Below are 20,003 nucleotides of genomic sequence, written 5' to 3' on the forward strand. Positions count from 1 at the left end.
TCCCAGCGGCCCTTTATCGCTGACTCGTGTGGGAGCAGGTGCCTTTTTTGCATGCTCTAGAAACCCCGTTCCACGTCACTGCCGGTTAGGGTTCTCCACAGTACACACTCGAATTGACCATTGTATTTTCTAGAGTTGCAGAAAATCCCAGAAACCTGCATTGAAAAAAACAAACAAACTAATTCTGTATTACTTGTCAGTAAGGGCTGGAGGCTGGGAAAAGGGTCTCAGTTTACTTCCCAGCCCTCTCCCCCTCTTGCCGTTGAGGTTTTATCAGAGTGCTTCACAGACATTCCAGATACCAACTAACACCAGCACTCTCCAAGCCTGATTTCCGCTTGGGATCACCTTTATCCACGTGTGCTTTGGGATAAACAGACACTTTAAATGGTGCCTGCCTCAGTGTGTTAGCTGTTCTGAATGAACAACCCTAATGAGGCTTCACTGTAGTTGTCAGACCACAGTGAGGCGTACCTGGTGAACTTGCACTCGATTAGTCTGAAATTCATCGGAATTGGCAGAAGCTAAGCGGTAGTTTCCTTTTTCTTATCTAAGAGCTTACCAAGAAATTAATAGTGAGTGATGGCAACCGAAGCTTAAACAGAAGGTGTTTTCAAGTGGCGTTATGCATTTCAGCAGCTTTCATTTACACAGACATGCTAATGTGCTATTCATGAGTTGTTCCTATCTATTTAAAACCAGCCCCTAATGACCTCTGATAAGACAGCGTTTCATCAGCCCAGTTGCTCTGTGTGTGTGTGGAAGTGGCGACACCATGTACTTTAGAAGAAATAATCTGTCATTCAGTCTTGTCATTTCACTAACCTAGGTGCTCACTACCCTCCCCCCCAACTCCCACCCCTGAATGCGGATTGTGACACTTTATGTGTTGGTTTGCTCCTTGGCCTTTTATACCATAGAAGTTTGGTAAATGAGGCATGTCCTGGGAGCACGGATAACGGACTCCGGGCCCCTCCGTGTCCAGCCAGCTGCTGTGAGCCTGCCGGAGAGAAGGGTCAGGGGAGGTGCCCCTGAGGACGGCCAGAGACGGGCGGGCAGCCGCGGGCTCCCTTCCCAAAAAGCTCTCACAATTAAAAAGAGTTTATGTTTGCACAGAAACACTCAAAAAAGCGACCTTGTTAGCTGTTTTGTTTGAAGCAGTTTTTAGGCTGATCTTTCCTTGAAAACTATGTAATTACTGGGGTTTTTCTCGTTCTTTGTCATGGTTCATGAATTTTGCAGCCACCTCCTTCCTTTGACTAATTAAACTGAGCAGTTGCTACAACTTCTGCCAAACAGCTGTTGTTGTTGGGTGGTAAAACAAAGAAACACACCACTCATGAAAATGTGTTATATCCTAAAAGACAAAATAAATAAAGTAGAACCCAATTTGGCCTGTTGTTTTCAGGGCTGGGTGGGGGTTTAATTATTTAAACGTATAAAATCAAGTGTTCCAATCCTGAATCCCTGCAAATGGATACGCTGACAATGTGACATGTTCCTTCTCTCCTGGGGCGGCTGCAGTCCCGTCACTCCGTCTGCACTGGCTGAGCTTCTCGACCTGCTGGACAGGAAGGCGATTTCTTCAGCAGCAGCCAAACAGGTATGTGCACACGTCTGTCCTAAAGCTTCTGGCTGCCCTGCTGTCCCAGCAGAGGTGTGTGAAACGCATATGCCATCACTAAGTGAATTTCATAATTGAAGTATTGAGTGCTTGTAAGTGCTGTTTTTATACTGAAAGTTAGAAATGGTTTATTTAGCAAATGAAGTAAAGCCAGTGTGAGCTGGGCAGGTGACTTGCTTCTCGTCTTTGCTAACCTCCGGGAATAGTTATATTGTTCGGCTTTGTCTGGAATGTTCCCCAGACAATTGTTTATGTAAAAGGCTGGGCCCTGAAGTTTCTGGGGGCTTCCGACTGCCTCCCCCACTCTGGTGCTCCCCCTGTCCTCCTCCGCAACCTCCCAGCCCAGTACCAGGGGCTCGTTTTTCTCTGTCGTGTGGTTGCCTGGAAGCCAGTCTTTCAGCCAGCAGGGCGAGGTCAGACAGGCTGCCTCCCACGAGCTTAGAGAGAAGTTTACACACGCACTCAGTGTGTGTGAAAAACAGCATCATCGTCCAAGGCGGCCCATGCCTCATCTCCACCTCCCTCCGCCTAACAGCCTCAGGTAAGTGCACGATTCCTGGGATTCTGAAGGCTCAGACAGACATGGACCCCAAAAGATAAAGAACACCGAGGCGGCCGCCTGATCTCAGCTTCAGATGTCCGCAGCTGTCAATGCATCAGCCAGAAACTTAATGTTATTTTAATGGTGCCTTTTGCATTTAATATTTATAGACACCGACAGTAGTGGCAGATTACAAAGGGAGGCTTGGGAAAGTGGCTGCTTTTGGCTAATTGTGAGGCACAGTGGCACACACACCAGCTTCTTTGCTGTGAAACTGGAGATGGGAACTAATAAAGGCTCTGTGTACCACCACCAAGTGAGGCCTCAACTGCAGGGCCCTCGCCACATTTAGGAAGGGGTTTCAGCTGCCTGGGTGTCAGAGGAACACAAATGTTTATGACATCGCTCAGCAGCAGCAGGAAGATTGGATGGCCTGAGGGTGGAAAATATCTGTCTGTGTATGAAAGCACATATGAGTTGTAGCATTTGAAATGAGAGGAGGAAACATCTTCTCCTTTCCACTCATCTTGCCCCACCAAAAAAAGGAGGAGAAAAAAAAAACAGTGCAGTGAATACGATGGGTTCAGGGGAAGAAACAGGAAGTGCTGGAAGATGCCGACCGCTGGGTTCCAGACAAAGTTCTGGCGAGTCTGCAGGGGCTGCTGAGGTGAACCCCGGGTTCTGTGAGGTGCCAGGAGAAAACAAAGGCCTGGTTAGAAAGGTGGGAGTGGCGTGCTGCCCAAGGAGATCTGCCTGGTTCATCACCGCCTTGGTGGTTTCGCTTTCTATTGTTCTTCTTTGTTTTCTGAATTTCTCGTGGCAAGAAAATGGTATTTTTTAAAGTAATCTATTCTTCAGCTGGTACATGTGCATGGAAAGATGCCTGGAATGATACTCAGCTAATATTAATGGCAGTTATTTCATGCTAGTAGAATTTGAAAGTCTTTATATTTTTCTGTATTATTCAAACTGTTTTGATTACTATAGCTTTGTAGTATAGTTTGAAACTGGGGCGTGTGATGCGTCCAGCTTTGTCCTTTTTTCTGAGGCTTTCTTCGGCTGTTAGTCCTCTGTGGCACTGTTACAAATCTCTGGGGTTTTGTGTTTGTTTTTTTTGGTCCTACTTCTGTGAAAAATGCCACAGGGATTTTGATAGGAATTGCATTGAATCTGGATGTTCCTTAGGCCACATGAATGTTTTAAGTGTTAATTCTTCCAATCCATGAACATGGAATTTCTTTCCATTTTTCACGTCGTCTTCAGTTTTTTTTCAAAATTGTCTTGCAGTTTTCAGTGTTTAGATCTTCCAGATCTCCCACATCCTTTGTTTGCTCCTAGGTGTTCCTCTTGTTGCGATTGTCCGTGGGGCCGTTTCTCCTCGGTTCTTGTTCTGGTGGCGCATTGTCCACGCACAGAGACGCAGCAGATGCTGCCCCTTGGTTTTGTGTCCTGCGACCTTACTGTGTTTATTATTTCTGATAGTTTTTTGTGGAGTCTCTGGGGTTTTCTACATATAAATTCCTGTTACCCACAAATAGCGCTTGTTTTACTTCTTTTTCCCCAGTTTGGATGCCTTTTATTTACTTATTTTTTCCTTGTCTGATTGCTGTGGCTAGGACTTGCGGTGTTATGTGGACAGAAGTAGCAGGAACAGGCAGCTTTATCCTGTTCCTGGTCCCAGAGGGAATGCTTTCCGTTTTTCACCTTTGAGTCTGTTCGCTGCTGGTTAGTCGTGTGGCCTCCCTTGTGTCGAGGTACTGTCCTTTTAAACCCATTGAGAGTGTTCATTATAAATGGATGTTGTACCTTGTCAAGGTGTTCGATGCATCTATTGAAATTACCATAGGCTTTTTATCTTTCATTTTGTCACTTCCTCGTGTCTACTTTGAGGTCTGCTTTAAACAAACATCAGCAAACCCTTTGTACAGACAGTGTTTTATGTCATGCGTACAAATGATTTTGTCTTTCACTCCCTTGTAGTGCTTCAGCTCTGTGCACACCGTACTTTGCCTTGCCCCGCTAGTGTCTTGGGTTGATGTTTGTTGCTTTCTAGGAGGATGGCCTTTCACAGTACTTGCCTTTGACCAGAGGGGTTGCCCCTCACTGCAACCGTCACAGCTCCCTCCCTGCGGTCTCCCTTGACCGGTCCTTCCTCCACACTCCGACCCTGGAAGTCCCCAGGATACAGATACAGGAGGGGCCTGCCTGCTTACCTTCCGTCCTCCCTTCCAGTTATGTAAAAATGGCTTTGGCTAGAGAAACACTTGTGTAGTAGGTAAGAGGATGGAAGTAGACAGTAGGTGTGAATTCCAGCCTCAGGGAACTGAGGGCAAAGTTTCTGTGCCCCCGACTCCACCCCACTTCAGAGCTGCCTCCGTGGTCGGGGTGTAATTGGGGGTTCCCAGTTTGCATTACCCCTTACTTTCAGTGGCATTTATCAACACATATGACCAGCACTGTGCTGGCAATTCTTTGTTCTGTATGTACACTTGTCTGGGGTGGGCAGAAGCAGGGCCTAGGAGCTGCATGCTTGGCCAGAAACAATGGTACTTTGATGGCATTTCCCAGGGCAGTGGTTAAACACAGACAAAGAGGACTTTTGCTGTAGCAGGAGGCGGGCAACCGCAGACGCCATTAGGGCTGCTGCGAGAGGCCAGGGCCTGGAGGCCAGGGGCCCCTTCAGCGGCCCCCACCCTGCTGGGCTCCCCCTCGGAGTGCAGTCTGTGTTCAGTAGCAGTGAGCAGAGGACTGGACCAGCAGAGTCTGCTGTGTCGGCCTCAGGTGCTAGAGCTGGCAGTGGCCACTGGACTGATCTGGGAAGGTAACAAGCTGATGTGTTCCAATTCCAAGAGTGGAGAACAGTCCAGCCACCAGGTTCCCATGTGTTCCAGGAAGCCACTGAAAGGTATTTCTCGGGTGTCCCTCCTTTGGACCCCCATCTTTCTGAGGGGGCAGCCAGTCTCCCTGCGTTTAAAAGCATCCGTCCTGGCCTTGTTCTGCTTTTCCTTCCCCATGGTGTGTGTGGTTTGGCCGCGATCCCCGAGCTGCCTCAGGCAGATCCAACCAGCAGATGAGCCTGTGGGGTCCCTGCCACATGAGTGCCAGGCGAGGCAGGCAGCCCGGGCGGCCTGCTGGGAGCTGCCCTCGCTGCAGCAGCAGGGCAGAAGTGCCGCGGGCCTGGGAGCGGGCCCCGGGGCCTGCAGGCCTCTGCCGCAAGGCCATGTGTGCCGAGCTTCCCGACTCCTCCTCCTGGAAAGAGCTGCTGCACAGTCCTCACGAGAGAGTCCTTGCAGGGAACTGTCGCCTCAGGCCAGAGACCTGGAGTCTCTTGAGATCTCCACTTTCTTCCTAAATGTTGGGCATTTTAAACTAGGAACTTTATTAGGAGACTGTAGAGATGAACAAAATGAACACTGGCCAAAGTCTAAATACCTACCACTAGGGGATAACTTAATTATGAAAATATATTTGATGGTATTAGTATTTTATTCGTATAAAAAAGCACGTTTATAATAAGTGAAACAAAAGCAAGTCACAAGTTGTATGTTCATTACGATCACAACTGTTTCAAAACAAAGTGGGGAGGGGAAACGCCGCAATGCTAACATTGGTTGTCTTGAGGGAATGGGAATACAGGTGATTTCTCTCTTCTATGTTTCCCTATTTTCTATAATGATCATGTATTCACTTTTATAATTAGAAACATTTTAAAATAGTAAGTCTTCATTCAAGAAAGATGAATCAGGGAAGGGGCAGAGAAACTCGTCAGACTCGCCGTGGCAGCCCCCTGGGAACGGGCCTCATGACACACGGATCCGTCCCCTTCCTGTGCTGCGCACGCCCGTGAGTGAGTCTGTCGTGGGCAGAGGAAGCTCTTACCCATCTTGGTGCCCCTCTCTTAGGGCCCTACTCATTATTAAGCTGAATAAATATTGGAAAAATTGAGTTGGAGGCAACTGAGTTGTTCCGTATTTTTCTAAGAGGAGGGACAGCTTTTCCCCGAGCAGTCAAGGCCGTTCGAGGGTGGCCAGAGCGCACGTACAGGGACCCACCGAAGACCCCCCTCGGCCACAGTCCTGTGGGTCTTCTGACAGCTGGGCCCAAGGCACTCCGCCCGGCGTAGCCATGATGCGTGTTTGTGACTTGTTCCTGTCGGAGTGGGGGGACTGGGAGCCCCGCGGAGGCTCCGAGCACCTTCCCCTTCATTTGCTTTCTCGTAGGCGGGATTTCCCCCCAGTTAGATTGACATGAAATATATTCACTTCGGGTGTACGACACAGTGAGTGGACATTTGTAATCTTGCAGAGTGGTCGCCCCAGTAAGCCTCAGGTACCCATCTGACACCAAACGCAGTCACAGTAATACCGCTGACTGCATTCCCCTGCGTGCTTTACTTCCCCACGACTGTTTTTATGGCTGCCAGCTCGTACGTCTTAATCCCTCCCCCTTTCCACCCATCTCCCCACTCACCCCAGATCTGGCGCCCATCAATCTGTTCGCTGGACCTGTGAGTTTATTCACTGATCTGGCTTTTTGATTCCACGTAAGTGAAGTCATATGGTTTTGTCTCTGCCTGACTTACCTCACTTAGCATGACACCCTCTAGGCTCACCCATGTTGTGGCAGGGGGCAAGGTTTCCTTCTTGCTGTTGCTGGGCAGTGGTCCATTGCACATGCGCGCCTCATCTGCCTTAGCTAGCCAGCCTCTGGTGGTCACATAGGGTGCCCTACACCCCGGCTGTTGTAACAGTGCTGCGGTGAACATAGGGGCGCACCCCTCCTCTCAGCGTAGTGTTTTGGACCTCTCCAGATGAACACCCAGAAGCGGACCCACTGGGTCACGTGGCCGTCCCATTTCCAGTGTTCTGAGGAACTTCCACACTGCACTCCCCGGTGGCTGCGCCAGTTTATAATCGCACCCACAGTGCGGTGGCGCCCCACTGTCCACATCCTGCCGGCTGTTGTCGTTTGTTGATTTGTCCATGAGAGCCGTGTGGACAGGTGCAAGGCGGTCTCCTCGTGGCTCCGCCCCTCAGTGAGGGAGGGCGCGTTCCCGTTATGCATGCATTGGCATCTCCACGCCCGTTCGGGCCTTCTTCACCAGATTCTTTGTTCTTCGAGTGTTGAGTTGTACGAGTTCCTCGTGTATCTCGTATATTAACTCCTCTTCGGATGTATCATTGGCGAATGTCTTTTTCCTTTCAGTAGGTTGTCCCCTCGTTCTGTTGATGGTTTCCCTCGGTGCAAAAACTTTTTAGTGGGGAAAAAAATGTTTATTTGTTCTTTTGTTTCCCTTGCCTGAGGAGACATATCCAAAAAAATATTGCTAAGGGTGACGTCAAAGAATTTTCTGCCTGTGTTTTCCTCTAAGAGCTCCATGGTCTCAGGTCCTACACCCACGTCCCCGATCCATTCTGGTTTATTCTTACATACACAGTAAGAACGCGGTCCTGCCCCACTCCCCTGGGTCTGCCTGTCCAGCTTTCTCAGCACCATCCACTTCCCACACTGTCTTCACCCCACTGTACCTCTCCTGCCAGAGCTCAGCCAACCATATAGATGTGGGCTTCCCTCTGGGCTCTGCCCCGCCCCATCGGTCCACACATCTGTCCCCTGCCACCTTACCATGCTGCCTGGACCACCGTAGCCCTGGTAGTACCGCCCAAAGCCAGGTAGCGTGACACCTCCAACTTTGTTCTTTCTCGTGATTGCTTTGGCTATTCGAGGGCTGTTGTGCAGGGGCTGACCCCATGGAGCAGAAGCTGCTTTAGCAGGGCTCTGGTACCAGCCCAGCCTGCCCTCCAGGTGTGTCATTTGTGGAGCTGGTTAGGTGGCACTCCAGTGTAGTCTGAAGCTGGCCACTGGCTATGTTGGTTCTGGAGCCTCTTGGGAGGAGCTCTGGTGCAGGCCAGGGTCAGCCACTGCGTCTGCTGGGCTTGGGACTCCAAAGTGATCTGTAGCTGGTAGCCGCTTGTACTGGGCTTGAGACCCTTGGGTGGGCGCCACACGGGAGCTGAGGCCAGCCACCACATGTGTCAGGCTTGTGGCTACTTAGTGAAGGCAGCGTTCCAAGTCAAGGCTGGCCGCAGCTCACACCAGGCTTGGGGCCACCTGGTGAGAGCTACAATGCAAGTTGAGACCAGTCATCACTTGTGCCAGGCTTGGGACCACTTAGCAAGAGATACAGGACATGCCGAGGCCGGCTGCTGCTTATTTGGAGTTTGTGGACCTTCGAGAGACTTTAGGCGAGCCCATAGCATGAGCTAAAGCAGGCCACTTGTGTGGAGGAGCCACTAGAAGTGGCTCAGGCCAGACGAGCAGGTTGGGTGGGCGGGGGGCTCAAGGACTCACCAGGGTGGGGTGAGCGGTGTCAGCCAGGTTGGTGGTTGGAGGAGAGCCCAGGTCTGGCGCCACCTCGGCAGGGAGGAGAGCTCCACAAAGGAGCTATGTATGGCTTCTGCCAGCCCTCCTGCCCCTGGCAAGAGCTGCCGCCACCCCGTCGTCCCTCCAGCTCTGGGGCCAGCCCATGTAGTTCCTCACCGTACGTCCCTGGTGCTTTTCCTGCTGCCACCGCTGTGCTGGACCCCGGAGCGAGTGAGTTCGTGAGCAAGCAGGGCTGTGCCCGGGCCCCTGGAGGACCGCCTTGGTCTCCAGCAGCACTCCGTCTCACTCCGGTGCAGTCCCTGCTGGTTTCTCACAGCCAGGTGTTATGGGGATGCCTCTTCTTGGCGCTAGTACCCTGGGCTGGGGAACCCTGGCTCCTCAGGGGGGACCCCACAGCTGAGCTATTCCTCCTGACTCTTAATCTCCACACCACGGACATGGGACCTGTTCATTCTGTGCCTCCGCCCCTCCCACCATTCTCAGTGTGGCTTCCTCTTCCTAGGACTTCGTTCAGCTGGTCTCCAGGCAGTTCTCAGTGATGGCGGTTCTGTAATCGGGTCGTCACACTGATGTGGGAGGCGGCGAGCGCAGCTTTTACCCACGCTGCCACTTGGCCAGGAGTCCTGTTTGTCGGCTACCGACCAGCCATTCCTCTGGGAGGGAGGGATGGCTGGCCGGCCGGCCCTCGGCCAGAATGGTCTCAGGCCATTGGGTGCTCGGAGAGGACCCCAGGCCACGCAGCAGGAGGCGCCACAGCAGACGAAGGGGACACCACCCCGTTCCAGCTTCCTCCAGATAAATAAGAGGAAGGAGGAAAGCTACTCTAGGAACTGCCTTCTTTAAAAATATTTTTTTCCAACTTTAATAAGTTTGGTATGTGTTACTGTTACTATTTTTTAAGTAGAAAAAGTACACCATGAGCTGTTGATCATGCTAGCCAGAACTGGGGCCAGCTCCACCTGCAGGGGGTAAACGTGACAGGCCAGTCCCTGTGGATTCTGATTCATGTTTTCAGTTATTTTCCATTTTGTATCTTCATTATGGGGCCACTTCCTCACTCCGCCGAATTCAGGTTCCCCAGCAGGCTGGGTTTTCTGGACCTTGTCTAGGTGCGTGGTTACCTCCTACAGCCTGTGGGACCCATCCCTCACCAGAATGTCACTTCAGCCACTGAATTCAGGGGACACGAGACAGAGCTGGGCCCCCCCTCTGACCCCTGCCAGCAGGAGCCCTGGGAGAGATTGCCCCGCACCGCCCTGCCACCCCATACCGCCCACCGCCCCTCCCTGCTGCGTGGTGGGAGCCGGCCAGCAGGAAGGCCCGGTCTGCGGTGAGGCCTCCTGCTCCGCTCTAGGGGAGCAGGTCAGCCTGGGGAGACTCCGGGTGTGTGTGCACGTGCCCTGCAGAGAGGCTGCGTCCCCGGAGGCTTCAGGAGAGACTGGCCCCTGTGGGCCAAGCCCGGGCAGCCGGGACCCGTGGGATCCGCCCGCTGACTCTGCTCTGCCCCTCTCCCCCGCCTCTGGCCCACAGGTGTTCAAGGAGCTGTGGGCGAGTGAAGGGAAGATGCCGGCACAGATCATCTCAGAAAAGAAGCTTGAACTAATGCAGGACCAAGAGACCCTGGAACAGCTCTGCCAGGCCACGCTGGAGGAACATCCCCAAGTGGTAATTCCCGCCGTGGGGTGCAGAGGGTCTCCACGTGCAGCCGGGCGAGGGCCCCCTGCTGGCCAGCGGGGGTCAGCCTGAGGACGTGGCCGAGAGTCTGTCCTCAGCTCCCTGTAGCAGCCCAGGGGCGCTGCCTAATAATGGCTGACCCAGTTTCAGCAATAATTCACTCTTTGTCAGTTTTTACCTAAGGTCAAGAGATGAAATTAGGTGAATATTACAAAAATAGAGCTTTCCCCAAGGAAAAGGAAAATCCTCCCCTGCAGCTGAATCGCATGGAATTTGGGTTTAAAGGGTGTTTCTCCGACTCACTGGAGCCGAGTCCCCGGGCTGCCGCCCCTCCCAGGGTGGTGCCCTGAGTGGGTGGGGGCTGGCTCTGCTCTGGGAGGGGCCCTCTCAGTAAAACCAAGCAGGCCTGACTGCCGATCGGGAGTTCAGGTAGGGAGACACCTCAGCTTCATGCCTTTAAGAGGTGGGAAGAAAAGCAGAAGGAGAATTATTTGTAAATTACAGAGAAAAGCCGTAATAGGAGCATAGCTACAAACCCAGTCATCCCTGTGTTCTGAGCGTAGAACCAAATAGAAAAGCTGCACCGAGCAGCACGCCTCCCTCCCGAAGTCTAATCACGCTGTCCAGAGACACTGTCGGGGGTGGGGGAAGTTGTTGCACCTCTTCCATCAACTTGCCGGGACACTAGCAGACCCGGGGGGCGCTCTCGATCAGGAAGATGCGCCTGCACTGGGTCTCGGCCGCCTGTCCTCCTGCCTCAGCCACAGTGACCCATACAGACACACTTCTGCGGCTCTGAGTGCAGATACTCGCAGGTGTTCCTGCTGATCTCGATGCTGCAGAGCGGTGGCGGTCAGCGCCTGCCTTGTTGTCCTGACCTGCCCCCACAGAGCACGCCTCCCCCATCCAAATGCTCTGGGAGAGTTGTCAAGTCTATGGATTTGTTTTCTAATAACCGGGAGATTCATCCTTGGGGGGAGAAGGAAATCCAGCATTTCAGGGCCTGCTGACCTCCACTGGAGGCTGCGAGCGGCTCCTCACTGGTGGGTCTAGACCAGTGGTTCCGTGGGCAGTCACTGGGGACACACACACAGTCCTCTGGTCCCTGTTCGTGGGAAGGCAGGGTAGCAGTCTCTCCTCTGATGGGAGCGTGGAAACCACCCCAGAAGTTCACCGCCCCCTTTTCCTTTTATCATTCTGTATCTAACACTGAAAGAAAAGAAGAAACACTTTAAATTTCACTAAGTACAAACCTTAATTGAGGATGTTTAGTTAAGAGTCTCTGTTTTTCTCCTCTAACACAATTTCTGTCTTGTAAGGTGATGGATGTGAAGAAGGGAAACCCCAGAGCTATCAATAAACTGATCGGGCTGGTCCGAAAAGCGACTCTCAGCCGAGCGGAGCCGGCTGTGATCAAAGAGATGCTGGAGAAGAAGCTGTCCTCGTGAGCTAGTCCAGGCCCCCCTAAGGGAGGCAGTGCAGCCGTGACACAGGGCAGAGCTTTGAAACCCGATGTCCGAGAGCCTGCAGCTCCCCGGCCCTGGGCCAGGCAGAGCAGGGGCCGCACCTGACCTGTGCCTTGGGTGCCGCCTCCACACAGCAGCCGCCTCGCCCCCTCTGCGTCATTGGCGTCAGAACCGCTCCATCTTCGCTGCAACTGCCGTTAAGAAATAGCACGTTCTGGTGCTTCATAATTCTGAACTAGAGGAAATGCACTGTTTCAAATGCTGTTACCTTTCTAAGAAAAATTCATTCTGCAGTATTTTTAGTCCTAAAAATAGGTTGATGGAGAGGAAGACAACAGAGTAAATCCACTGGCGGCGTGAACAGAACGTTTGTTCAGCGAGGTCTCCTGAGGGCAGGGAAGGAGGAGATGGGTCTCGTATTAGGTGGTAGTGCTGTTCACCCACCCCCAAGTACAGGTGATGGTGCCCGTTCAACTCCCTAGGGACTCCGGAAGGCAGTGCTCTGAGAATAAAGACATTTTTGGTAAAATAGACCACAGACGTTTTCAAATAAATTTAATGAATAAAATATATACTGAAATATCACATAAAAAATTAACTTACACTTCAAAGATTGTGCAGCTGACAATCCCCCTTCCCCCACCCTCAGGCCAAAAAGAGATAAAAAGAAAAATAAGCTGTAACATGAGATGGGTTTGTTTTGCCCGGAAAGAATAGGATCATGAACTGGCGTATCACAGTCCTGACCTTTAACAGTAATCGTGGTGCAGTTAGCAGTGTCTCCGCGGCGGCCGGCCGCCTGCTCGGCGGACACGGCTCTCCCATCGCGCTGGACACCCCCTTGTTCGCACGATGCTTTGTCACCTCTGTCTTGCAGCGCACAGAGGCCATTTCGCAAATGGTGTTTTTTAAAAGCACTGGCCAAATTCTGACATGAGTAAGAGCAAAATGTTGGAAAGCCCTGATTTTACGCTGACTCCTTCAGCCCACTAGGAAGAGGGGAAGCAACTCCATCAGGAGCGGCGCCCCCGCGGCAGCTGGAGAAGCAAGCGGACCTTCGCCCATCGCTGCCGGGCGGGCAGTGGCCACGGCGCATGCTCAGGACCCCTGACTGGAGTGATGAGTCCTCCCCCCTTACTGATGCAGAGTCAGGCGGGAATGTGTCACCTCAGCCAGGAAGCCTTGTGCCCCCCCACACTCTGTCACTTTTCTGACAACTGCTGGGCCTGACGCGAAGTATTTTCATTACACCTCTTTTCGAGAGTGAGAGGCAGAGCCCCTTCTCTCTCCTCGCCCCACACTCCTCTGAAGTCCAAACGGGCAGACGCAGTGCCAGGTCGGCACTGGTGGGACCACTGCTTTGCCAGCCTGGCCGCTGCTGCATCAGACAGTACGGAAAGCACTAGAGGATCTTTCCAGGCCGTTTTCAATCGGGGCTTACCCAAGTGGGGTGAGGGGCAGCCAGGGGAGAGGGCTTACCAAAACTGTTGTGTCAGGTGTGAACTGTATTGCCAACTGACCTTTTCCAGAGAAACACGCCACCATGAAATCACTTGGCGTTTACCATGCTGATTGTCACCCAGCTCTCACCACAAGCCTGTGGTCCTGAAATCCTGAACATCGAACTGCTGTGTAGTTACAACAGCTCGTAAGAAAACCAATCAAATCGCAGCTCAGCTATCTTACTTGGAACCTGACTAGATATTTGAAAGATATGTTCACATTGTGCCCTAAGAGACTCAAGTGTGGCTCTGCTCATAAGTGGGCCTCTGTGGAATATGATTTTGCTTTCTTGAATGAGTGTGAATTTGGTCTGGTTCTTTGTTTGCTGTTCAGGGGCACATCTCATTAAAATGTATGAGTTGGCACCACAGGTGAAGCCATTGCCATCTGTCATTGGAACCCACACACCTGTAAGCAGGGAGGGGAATGCGCTAGGAAACTGGCTGGGCCCCAGGCCAGGCAGAATCTGCTCTGCCTGCTCAGGTCCAAACCGTGCGTCCTGGTGCCTGAGGGGAGTGCTTGGTGGGCTGGCCGGTTATGGTGGGAGGGTGGGAGTCTAGGCCTCGGGACTCAGCATGCCACCTGGCACCGAAGAGGTATTTAGGAAAAGGTCATGAGATGCATAACACTAAACGGACAGCCCTTCGTGGGGCCCCTTTGCATGAGAGGTTGGTGCTGCTGACCTACTAGGCTTGTAAACCCTGGATATCTCTGTCTAAGAAGGAGCTTCTTGACCACGTCCTGGCTTAGGCATGAGGGCGAACTTCTGCCTATCAAGGGGAAGATGGCCCGGGAAAAAGAACTTTGATCATTATTTTTACCAAGTCAGGGGTGTTTTAGCTGAGCCCCACGTTCCCCCCCCTCTTCTTTTCTGTGGTGGCCACTAGTCTGGAAGCAGCTGGGAAGCAGCTGATGGACGCACGCATCCTCCTCGAGCTCTGAGCAAGCCGGGCAACGGAAGGTCTGGCTTGCGGCCGTGACCCACAGTTTATATTCTCGTTTTCATTGCTACTGAACTCGGCAGCGTCAGTTCACAGATACTCCAGAGTGACTGTTGAGGGGGAACCACTCACTCTCTCCGAAGGGCCGTGCTGTGCGCCCACTGCCAGGAGCAGTGTGAGGGGCTGCCGCGCTGCCTCAGCAGCTTCCAGACCCGGGCACTCGCGGGCGCCCACTCGAGTGAGCCGACCCCTGACTGTGAGAGGGGAGGCGTCGGATTGAAATCGTCACCGGCTGCTTCCCTTAGTCAAACAACTTAGCAAAAATCAATTAAGTAAGATGGTCCGCACCGAATTCCCTCTTTTAAAATGTCCCCAGAGCAAAAAGGGGCCTCGTTCTAGGAGGGCCTTCTGTAGGCCTGTCCCAATTAAAAGTCAGCTGCTCTGCTGAGAAGCACAGACTCCTGCGGCCTCCGCACCACAGAGTGGGCAGTCTGGCCTGAGAGCTTCTGTCACTCTTGTCAGATCTGAAACGACACAGTCAATCCAAGCTCCCCCGACAGGTGCCTGAAATGCGCACCGAACCCTTGCAGACAGAACCTGCTGCAGCCTGGCTACGCGTGTGGGTGACGGTGCATGCGGTCTGCTCACGTGTAAACAGGAAGAAGATGCGCAACAACCCAAGGGGGCAGGAAGGGTCAGCGCCACCTGAAGTCCTTATGCATTTGGGACTCTCAGGTGCAGGGGCCAAAAGAGCCGAGGGCTTCCTCCCGACCCTGCCCTTGCGTTCCCCTACAGAACCTCACCGAAAACCCTTCATAAAGCCCCGTTTAGCCAGTTAATGAGCTGCCTGGGTAATCTGTCCTCAAAACAAGTAATGGCCTAATAAATGCTTGGACGGAGCGAGGATTTACTGAGGCAAAATTATCCTGAGAACGACTCTTCATCTTCCAAGAGCTCTTCCTTAAAAAAGCATTAGGTTTATGAGGGTCATTCAGACAGAAAGGAGGCGTCTCCCCCATTTTCTTTCAGTATTTCCTCAATGTGATTTAAGAATGGAGCATAAACCGACTTGACAGTGTTCTGTTTTCAGCTGTTATCCGACGGAGAGTTAGTGCTGTGTGATTTATAGACTGCCGGCGGAGGCGCGAAGGGGCCTGGGAGCGTCATCCTAATGACTCCGAGCTGCTGCGGCCTCGGCCAGCAGGGGACCGCTGTCCCCGGGAAGGGCCGACAGACCCTGCAGAGCTGGCCGGGCTTGGCCACCAGCCGCGGATCACGTCGGCCTGGGCCCTGGCTTGAAGGGGCACGTGCAGGAACAGCTGCCCTGCACTAAGCTGTTCCATAAAAGTAGCAAGCATGGGGGTCATTTCAGTAAATAAGGGCTCGCTGGTAATTAGCAATTAAATGGAACTGCCCTTCAGTGAGAACCGGGGAGGATGCTGTGGATATTTAATGTCACCCCCATGACACGTCCCCCTGCTGCTGGGGCAGCACTTCCCTGGGGAAGGCGACCTGGACACACCTGCACAGACCCAGGATGCACCCCCTAACCTCCACACGGAGCTGGAAACCCGCCCGCCTGCCTGCCACCGCTGAGCTGATGCAGAGACGCCCACCGCAGATTTCAGCCTCAGCACCACAGGTGGGCCCAATCCAACAGGCAACCGAACAGTCACGAACCGTTTCCAGAGTCTACTGCTAACAGGGGGCTCCCCAGACAGCTCCACCTGACCGAAATGAAAGCCGCTTGCTAAGGAAGAGGGACGCCAGAGGCCCTGTGAACGAACCGAACGCATCCTCCGTGCAGGTGACAGAGACGTGAATTCCCAGCCCAGAACATCAAAGTGGTTTCCAGAACAGGAGCGGGCAGAAGTAGGTTTACAGTTGAGTGCATGAAACAGGTTTTTTTTCCCTTGTAGTAGTATTTGTTGTAATTAGAACTGTAAACCCACATTCGCCCGCCCCTGGGATACTAAGAAAAATGGGGACAATTTCATAATTCCTCTAAATGCCAGAAAAAGAAAGCATCCACTGATAAAGAAAATCTCACCTCTGATTGGTAACTCCGGCATCCCCAAGTCATGGCTGAGAAATTTATACTCCTGAAATGATATTTTAGACTAAACCTGAAATTCTTTGTTTAAAGACTTAAGACCATTTCCAAAAATCAATTTTAAATATCCCAGTGCTCTCATATACTTTATACCACAAAATTCTCTCCATCCAAACTTAATCTCAGACCCTGAATTATGAATTGAGGTTAATGCGACGTTCCAGGAACCCCTGACTCGCCCCCACCGCCCGGGACCACCGGGCTCGACACGGAGACGCCGACCCCGGGGCTGCACCGAAGACCCCGCCTGCTGTCTGCCGCCAGGAGCACAGCGTTTGACCTGCGAGCCTGACCCCGAGGAGAGGTGTCTCTGCTCTTGGGCCACATCTTAGAGCATGCCGGGTATCTTTAAATTTTTTTTCCCAAACTCATTACAGAAAAGATATTTCTAAGGGCCGTACCCACTGCACGGTGAGTATTCTACTCCGTTACCAGGGTTTTCTCCCACCCAGGAGTCCCCCCAGCCCCATCACCCACCTGCTGTGCAGTGTCTTCCTATCTACCTGGACAGTGTTCGCTCCTCAAACCCCCAGGACTTGCGCTGCTCCTGTTTATAGCCTCGGAGTTCTGCTGCTTTCCCCCTGGCTCGTCCGCACCTTGCCCGGACCACCCTCACCTGACCCACCTGGCGGCTCCCCTCAGCCACGTGGGTCTTCCGGTTTTCTGTTACGTACTTCCAGGGCGACTTTCTGAATGCACGTAGAAAAGCCCTGGACACAGTGCCCTAGGGGAGGGCTGTAGCAGACCAGTGTCCAGGTGCAGAGGGGTGTCCATGGGAGCTTGCTGCCAGCACCCCAGCACTGGAGTTCCTCTTCCTGCCTCATCCCAGACCCTGGTCATCTCTGTCTCCTGGAAGGGCAGTCTATTCAGTACCTAATTTTAAAAAATACTAAGAGGCACAAGATCAATCCCTTTCCCAAAGGGCACATTCTGCAAAGGGGTCTGTGGCATTCTATAACAAAGCAACATTGACTCCTGAGAAAGAATCGACACTATCACCAGATAATGGAGAGAAGTGTAAATCAAACCTAAAAGCTTAAATAATACAGTTTCCAGATGCAACTTGAGCATCCCCTATACCTGGTAAGTCCAAACTGGAGGATAAATACTTGTGCAAAACAAAGGGAGAGGACAGTAACAACTCACAGCTTAAACTCCGTCTCTCCGTCCCTCTCTCCCCCCTCCCTCCCTCATGCCACCTTCTTTCCCAGCAGAGACTTGGCGGTCACACAGATACAGGAGGGCGCCAGGGAGCCTGGGACAGGCCAATCTGCAGGGCCGCGTGCACTCTGACTGCTGCAGCACAGCCGGCAAACCACTCCTCCAGGCAAACAAACTTGGACTCAGAAACATACAATAAATTGGCATCTTTGGTTTCTTGCTTAGACTTAGAAACACTGCGAGACTGGCCCCTAAGAGCCACCCAGCCTAAGCCAGATCTCCCCAGGGTCGTCACTCCACGGGCTGCTGCGCACTTTCAATGCAAAGCTGCTTCGAGGCCCCTGAGCAGTGCAGGGCAGCCTCTGCTCTGCAGAGTCTCAGATGTCATTGTGTCCTCCACCCGCCTCCTGTACTAGAGGCTGATTAAAATGAAACCAGGCCTCCGGAGACACACCACCAGACCGGTGGCTGCCCACCCCTCTCCCCTACCACCACCCCCACCCCGGCCGCCGCCACTGGGACTTCAAACTTCCCTCTGAACAAGGAGGTTCATCCTTGTAGGTGCTTCTCACCTGCCCAAAGCAGAGGGGGGTAGAACTGACTACCCATAAACACCAGTTGTCTACAGTCTCCTTTTCAGCCCACAGTTATTTCGTGTCTCCCCCCTTGGCAGAGGCTTAGGAGACTGGGGCTCTGCGTGTAACTGGAGCGGCTGGGCTGAAAAGCAGCAGAGAGGCACTAGCGCATCACCCCGGGGCCTTCTCCCCAAGCCCATCGCTCGGGAGGCGAAAGCGGTGGCGGCTCTGTGTGGAGCCCGTCACCAGCAGGCACTACTTGGCTTTGCAGGGCTCCCTGCGACCCGTTTGCATGTACATCCCAGTTCCCAGCCTGGCCGTCCAGTTCCTGCTCCTCTACAAAGTGCAACTCGTTAGGAAAAGCAAACAAAATTTAAACTGATCACCAGTGATTTTCGAGGCTGCGTTTAGTTTACCTTTATCCTTTCCCCTCCGTATTCTCCCACCACCACATACACACAGAACTACTCTATGAAACAGCTTCACAAATCAATGTTTTTCGTACAGCACTTGAGAAATAATGATGCCCATCTTATAGATAGCATGCTTTCTTCCAAGCAGTCTCCTAAACACCAAAGAAACAGCTTGCATAGGTATGTTTCATTTTGTGCAAATCTTAGGAAAATAAGGCTACTTTCAGTGTTTAGGTAGTGCTCCACCGAGTAAAGCCAGCTCTCCAGCAACAAGACAATTTCCCGGCATTGCACGTTCTCTCCAACCACATCTGACTTCCCAGGCGCACCGCCGAGACCAGCACATGTGCCTGCACCGTAAGGCAATGCATGTTGGGCAGAACGTGAGTCCTGGGTGTAAAATGCGAAGGGTCACATGATACGCCCTTACGTGATGGAGGCAGCGGAAGCTCCTTCGAGACTCTTCCCTTTTACAAAACGGAAGCAGGAGGCAGCAGGGACGGACATGCTTTCTTCACGTGCTCTTCACTGAAGAGCCGACCGTCTGACACGGGGTGCTTCCAGAAATCACTGAACCCCCCCCCTCATGTTTGCTGGGTTTGATCTACGCAGCAACATGAGTTGACTCAAAGGGATGGGAGAATAACCACCCAAAATTTGAGGAGGAAAGACGGAGCAGAGAAAACCCGCCAAAGGAGCAACCGGCTTACGAGACTTACGGTCTACATACCGCAGGGCGGGAAGACCCGGCTAGAGAGAGAGGAGGTACAGAGAAAACCCCCCTCCCCAAAAATCAAGTATTGTCAGGAAATATCAAAGTAGAAGTTTTTGTAAGCAGCTTCACATTTAACATTCAGTCAAGACACTAAACCTTAAAAAAAAAGTACCTCTATTTAAACACAAAAATGCTAACAATAGGAGTCCTCAAAGTCGCCCAGGATCTGGTAGCAGAGGATAGAGTGTTCTTGGGCCAGGGCGGCCAGCTCCTTCAGGAACTCCGGGAAGAGGGCAGCAGCCAGCATGGCGTTCCTCACCGGTAGGGGCAGGCTCGGGGGCACCCCGGCCGCCTTGGCTCTGGTGGCCAGGAAGGGCTGAAGCACTCTGGGCGGACCATCCAGAAGGCTCTTGCCAGTCCCTGTCCTGGAGGCATCCTGAATGGGATCTGAAACCAGAAAGCAGACGGTCATGGGGGCCCTCCGCCGCCCTGCCCATCACCCTCCCAAGTGTGTGTGTGTGAGGGAAGGGGGAGGGCGGAGACACACGTTCGCCCGCTCGGTGGCACACAGACTTTGCCCAGCAGGTGACCTGCAGCACCAGGCACGCAATATGAGACTTGCATCCCAAAGCCTGCAGAAGGAAGCTGGTGCAGAAACTGTGATGAGAAGGGGGGTTTCTCAGGAACCTCCGCGCCCAGGACGTGGCAAGGGAAACACCGAAAAAGGCATCTCCTGACCCCCTGGTGTCAGGGGACTGCCCCCGACCTGGGCCAGCAGAGCCCTGATCACACGGCACTGCCGCAGGAGGAGGCTGGGTCCCGCACGCCACTCCGAGCTCTCTGCAGCTCGTGCTCCGGCCTCGAGGGCTCCGTGGTGACCCCCCAGCCCATTC

The 20,003-nt window shown here is 52.8% G+C and overlaps 2 protein-coding genes across 6 annotated transcripts in view; one reads left to right on the forward strand and one right to left on the reverse strand.

Moving 5' to 3' along the window:
* Window positions 1-12,222, forward strand: part of GATB (glutamyl-tRNA amidotransferase subunit B) — a 73,712-nt gene extending 61,490 nt beyond the window's left edge. For both annotated transcript variants that reach the window (XM_045831719.1, XM_045831720.1), the window contains 3 exons: window positions 1,525-1,603; window positions 10,080-10,214; window positions 11,543-12,222. In XM_045831719.1, coding sequence (XP_045687675.1) covers window positions 1,525-1,603; window positions 10,080-10,214; window positions 11,543-11,671 — 343 coding nt within the window. In that variant the 3' untranslated portion in view covers window positions 11,672-12,222. The remainder of the gene's footprint in view (window positions 1-1,524; window positions 1,604-10,079; window positions 10,215-11,542) is intronic.
* A 5,670-nt stretch (window positions 12,223-17,892) lies between these two features.
* The window catches only part of FHIP1A (FHF complex subunit HOOK interacting protein 1A), a 194,196-nt gene continuing 192,085 nt past the window's right edge, over window positions 17,893-20,003 (reverse strand). For all 4 annotated transcript variants that reach the window (XM_045831715.1, XM_045831717.1, XM_045831716.1 and 1 more), the window contains one exon: window positions 17,893-19,557. In XM_045831715.1, coding sequence (XP_045687671.1) covers window positions 19,304-19,557 — 254 coding nt within the window. In that variant the 3' untranslated portion in view covers window positions 17,893-19,303. The remainder of the gene's footprint in view (window positions 19,558-20,003) is intronic.

This window comes from Phyllostomus hastatus, unplaced genomic scaffold (genome assembly GCF_019186645.2).
Source record: "Phyllostomus hastatus isolate PE091 unplaced genomic scaffold, TTU_PhHast_1.1 phas_contig_159, whole genome shotgun sequence".
Taxonomy (NCBI): Eukaryota; Metazoa; Chordata; class Mammalia; order Chiroptera; family Phyllostomidae; genus Phyllostomus; species Phyllostomus hastatus.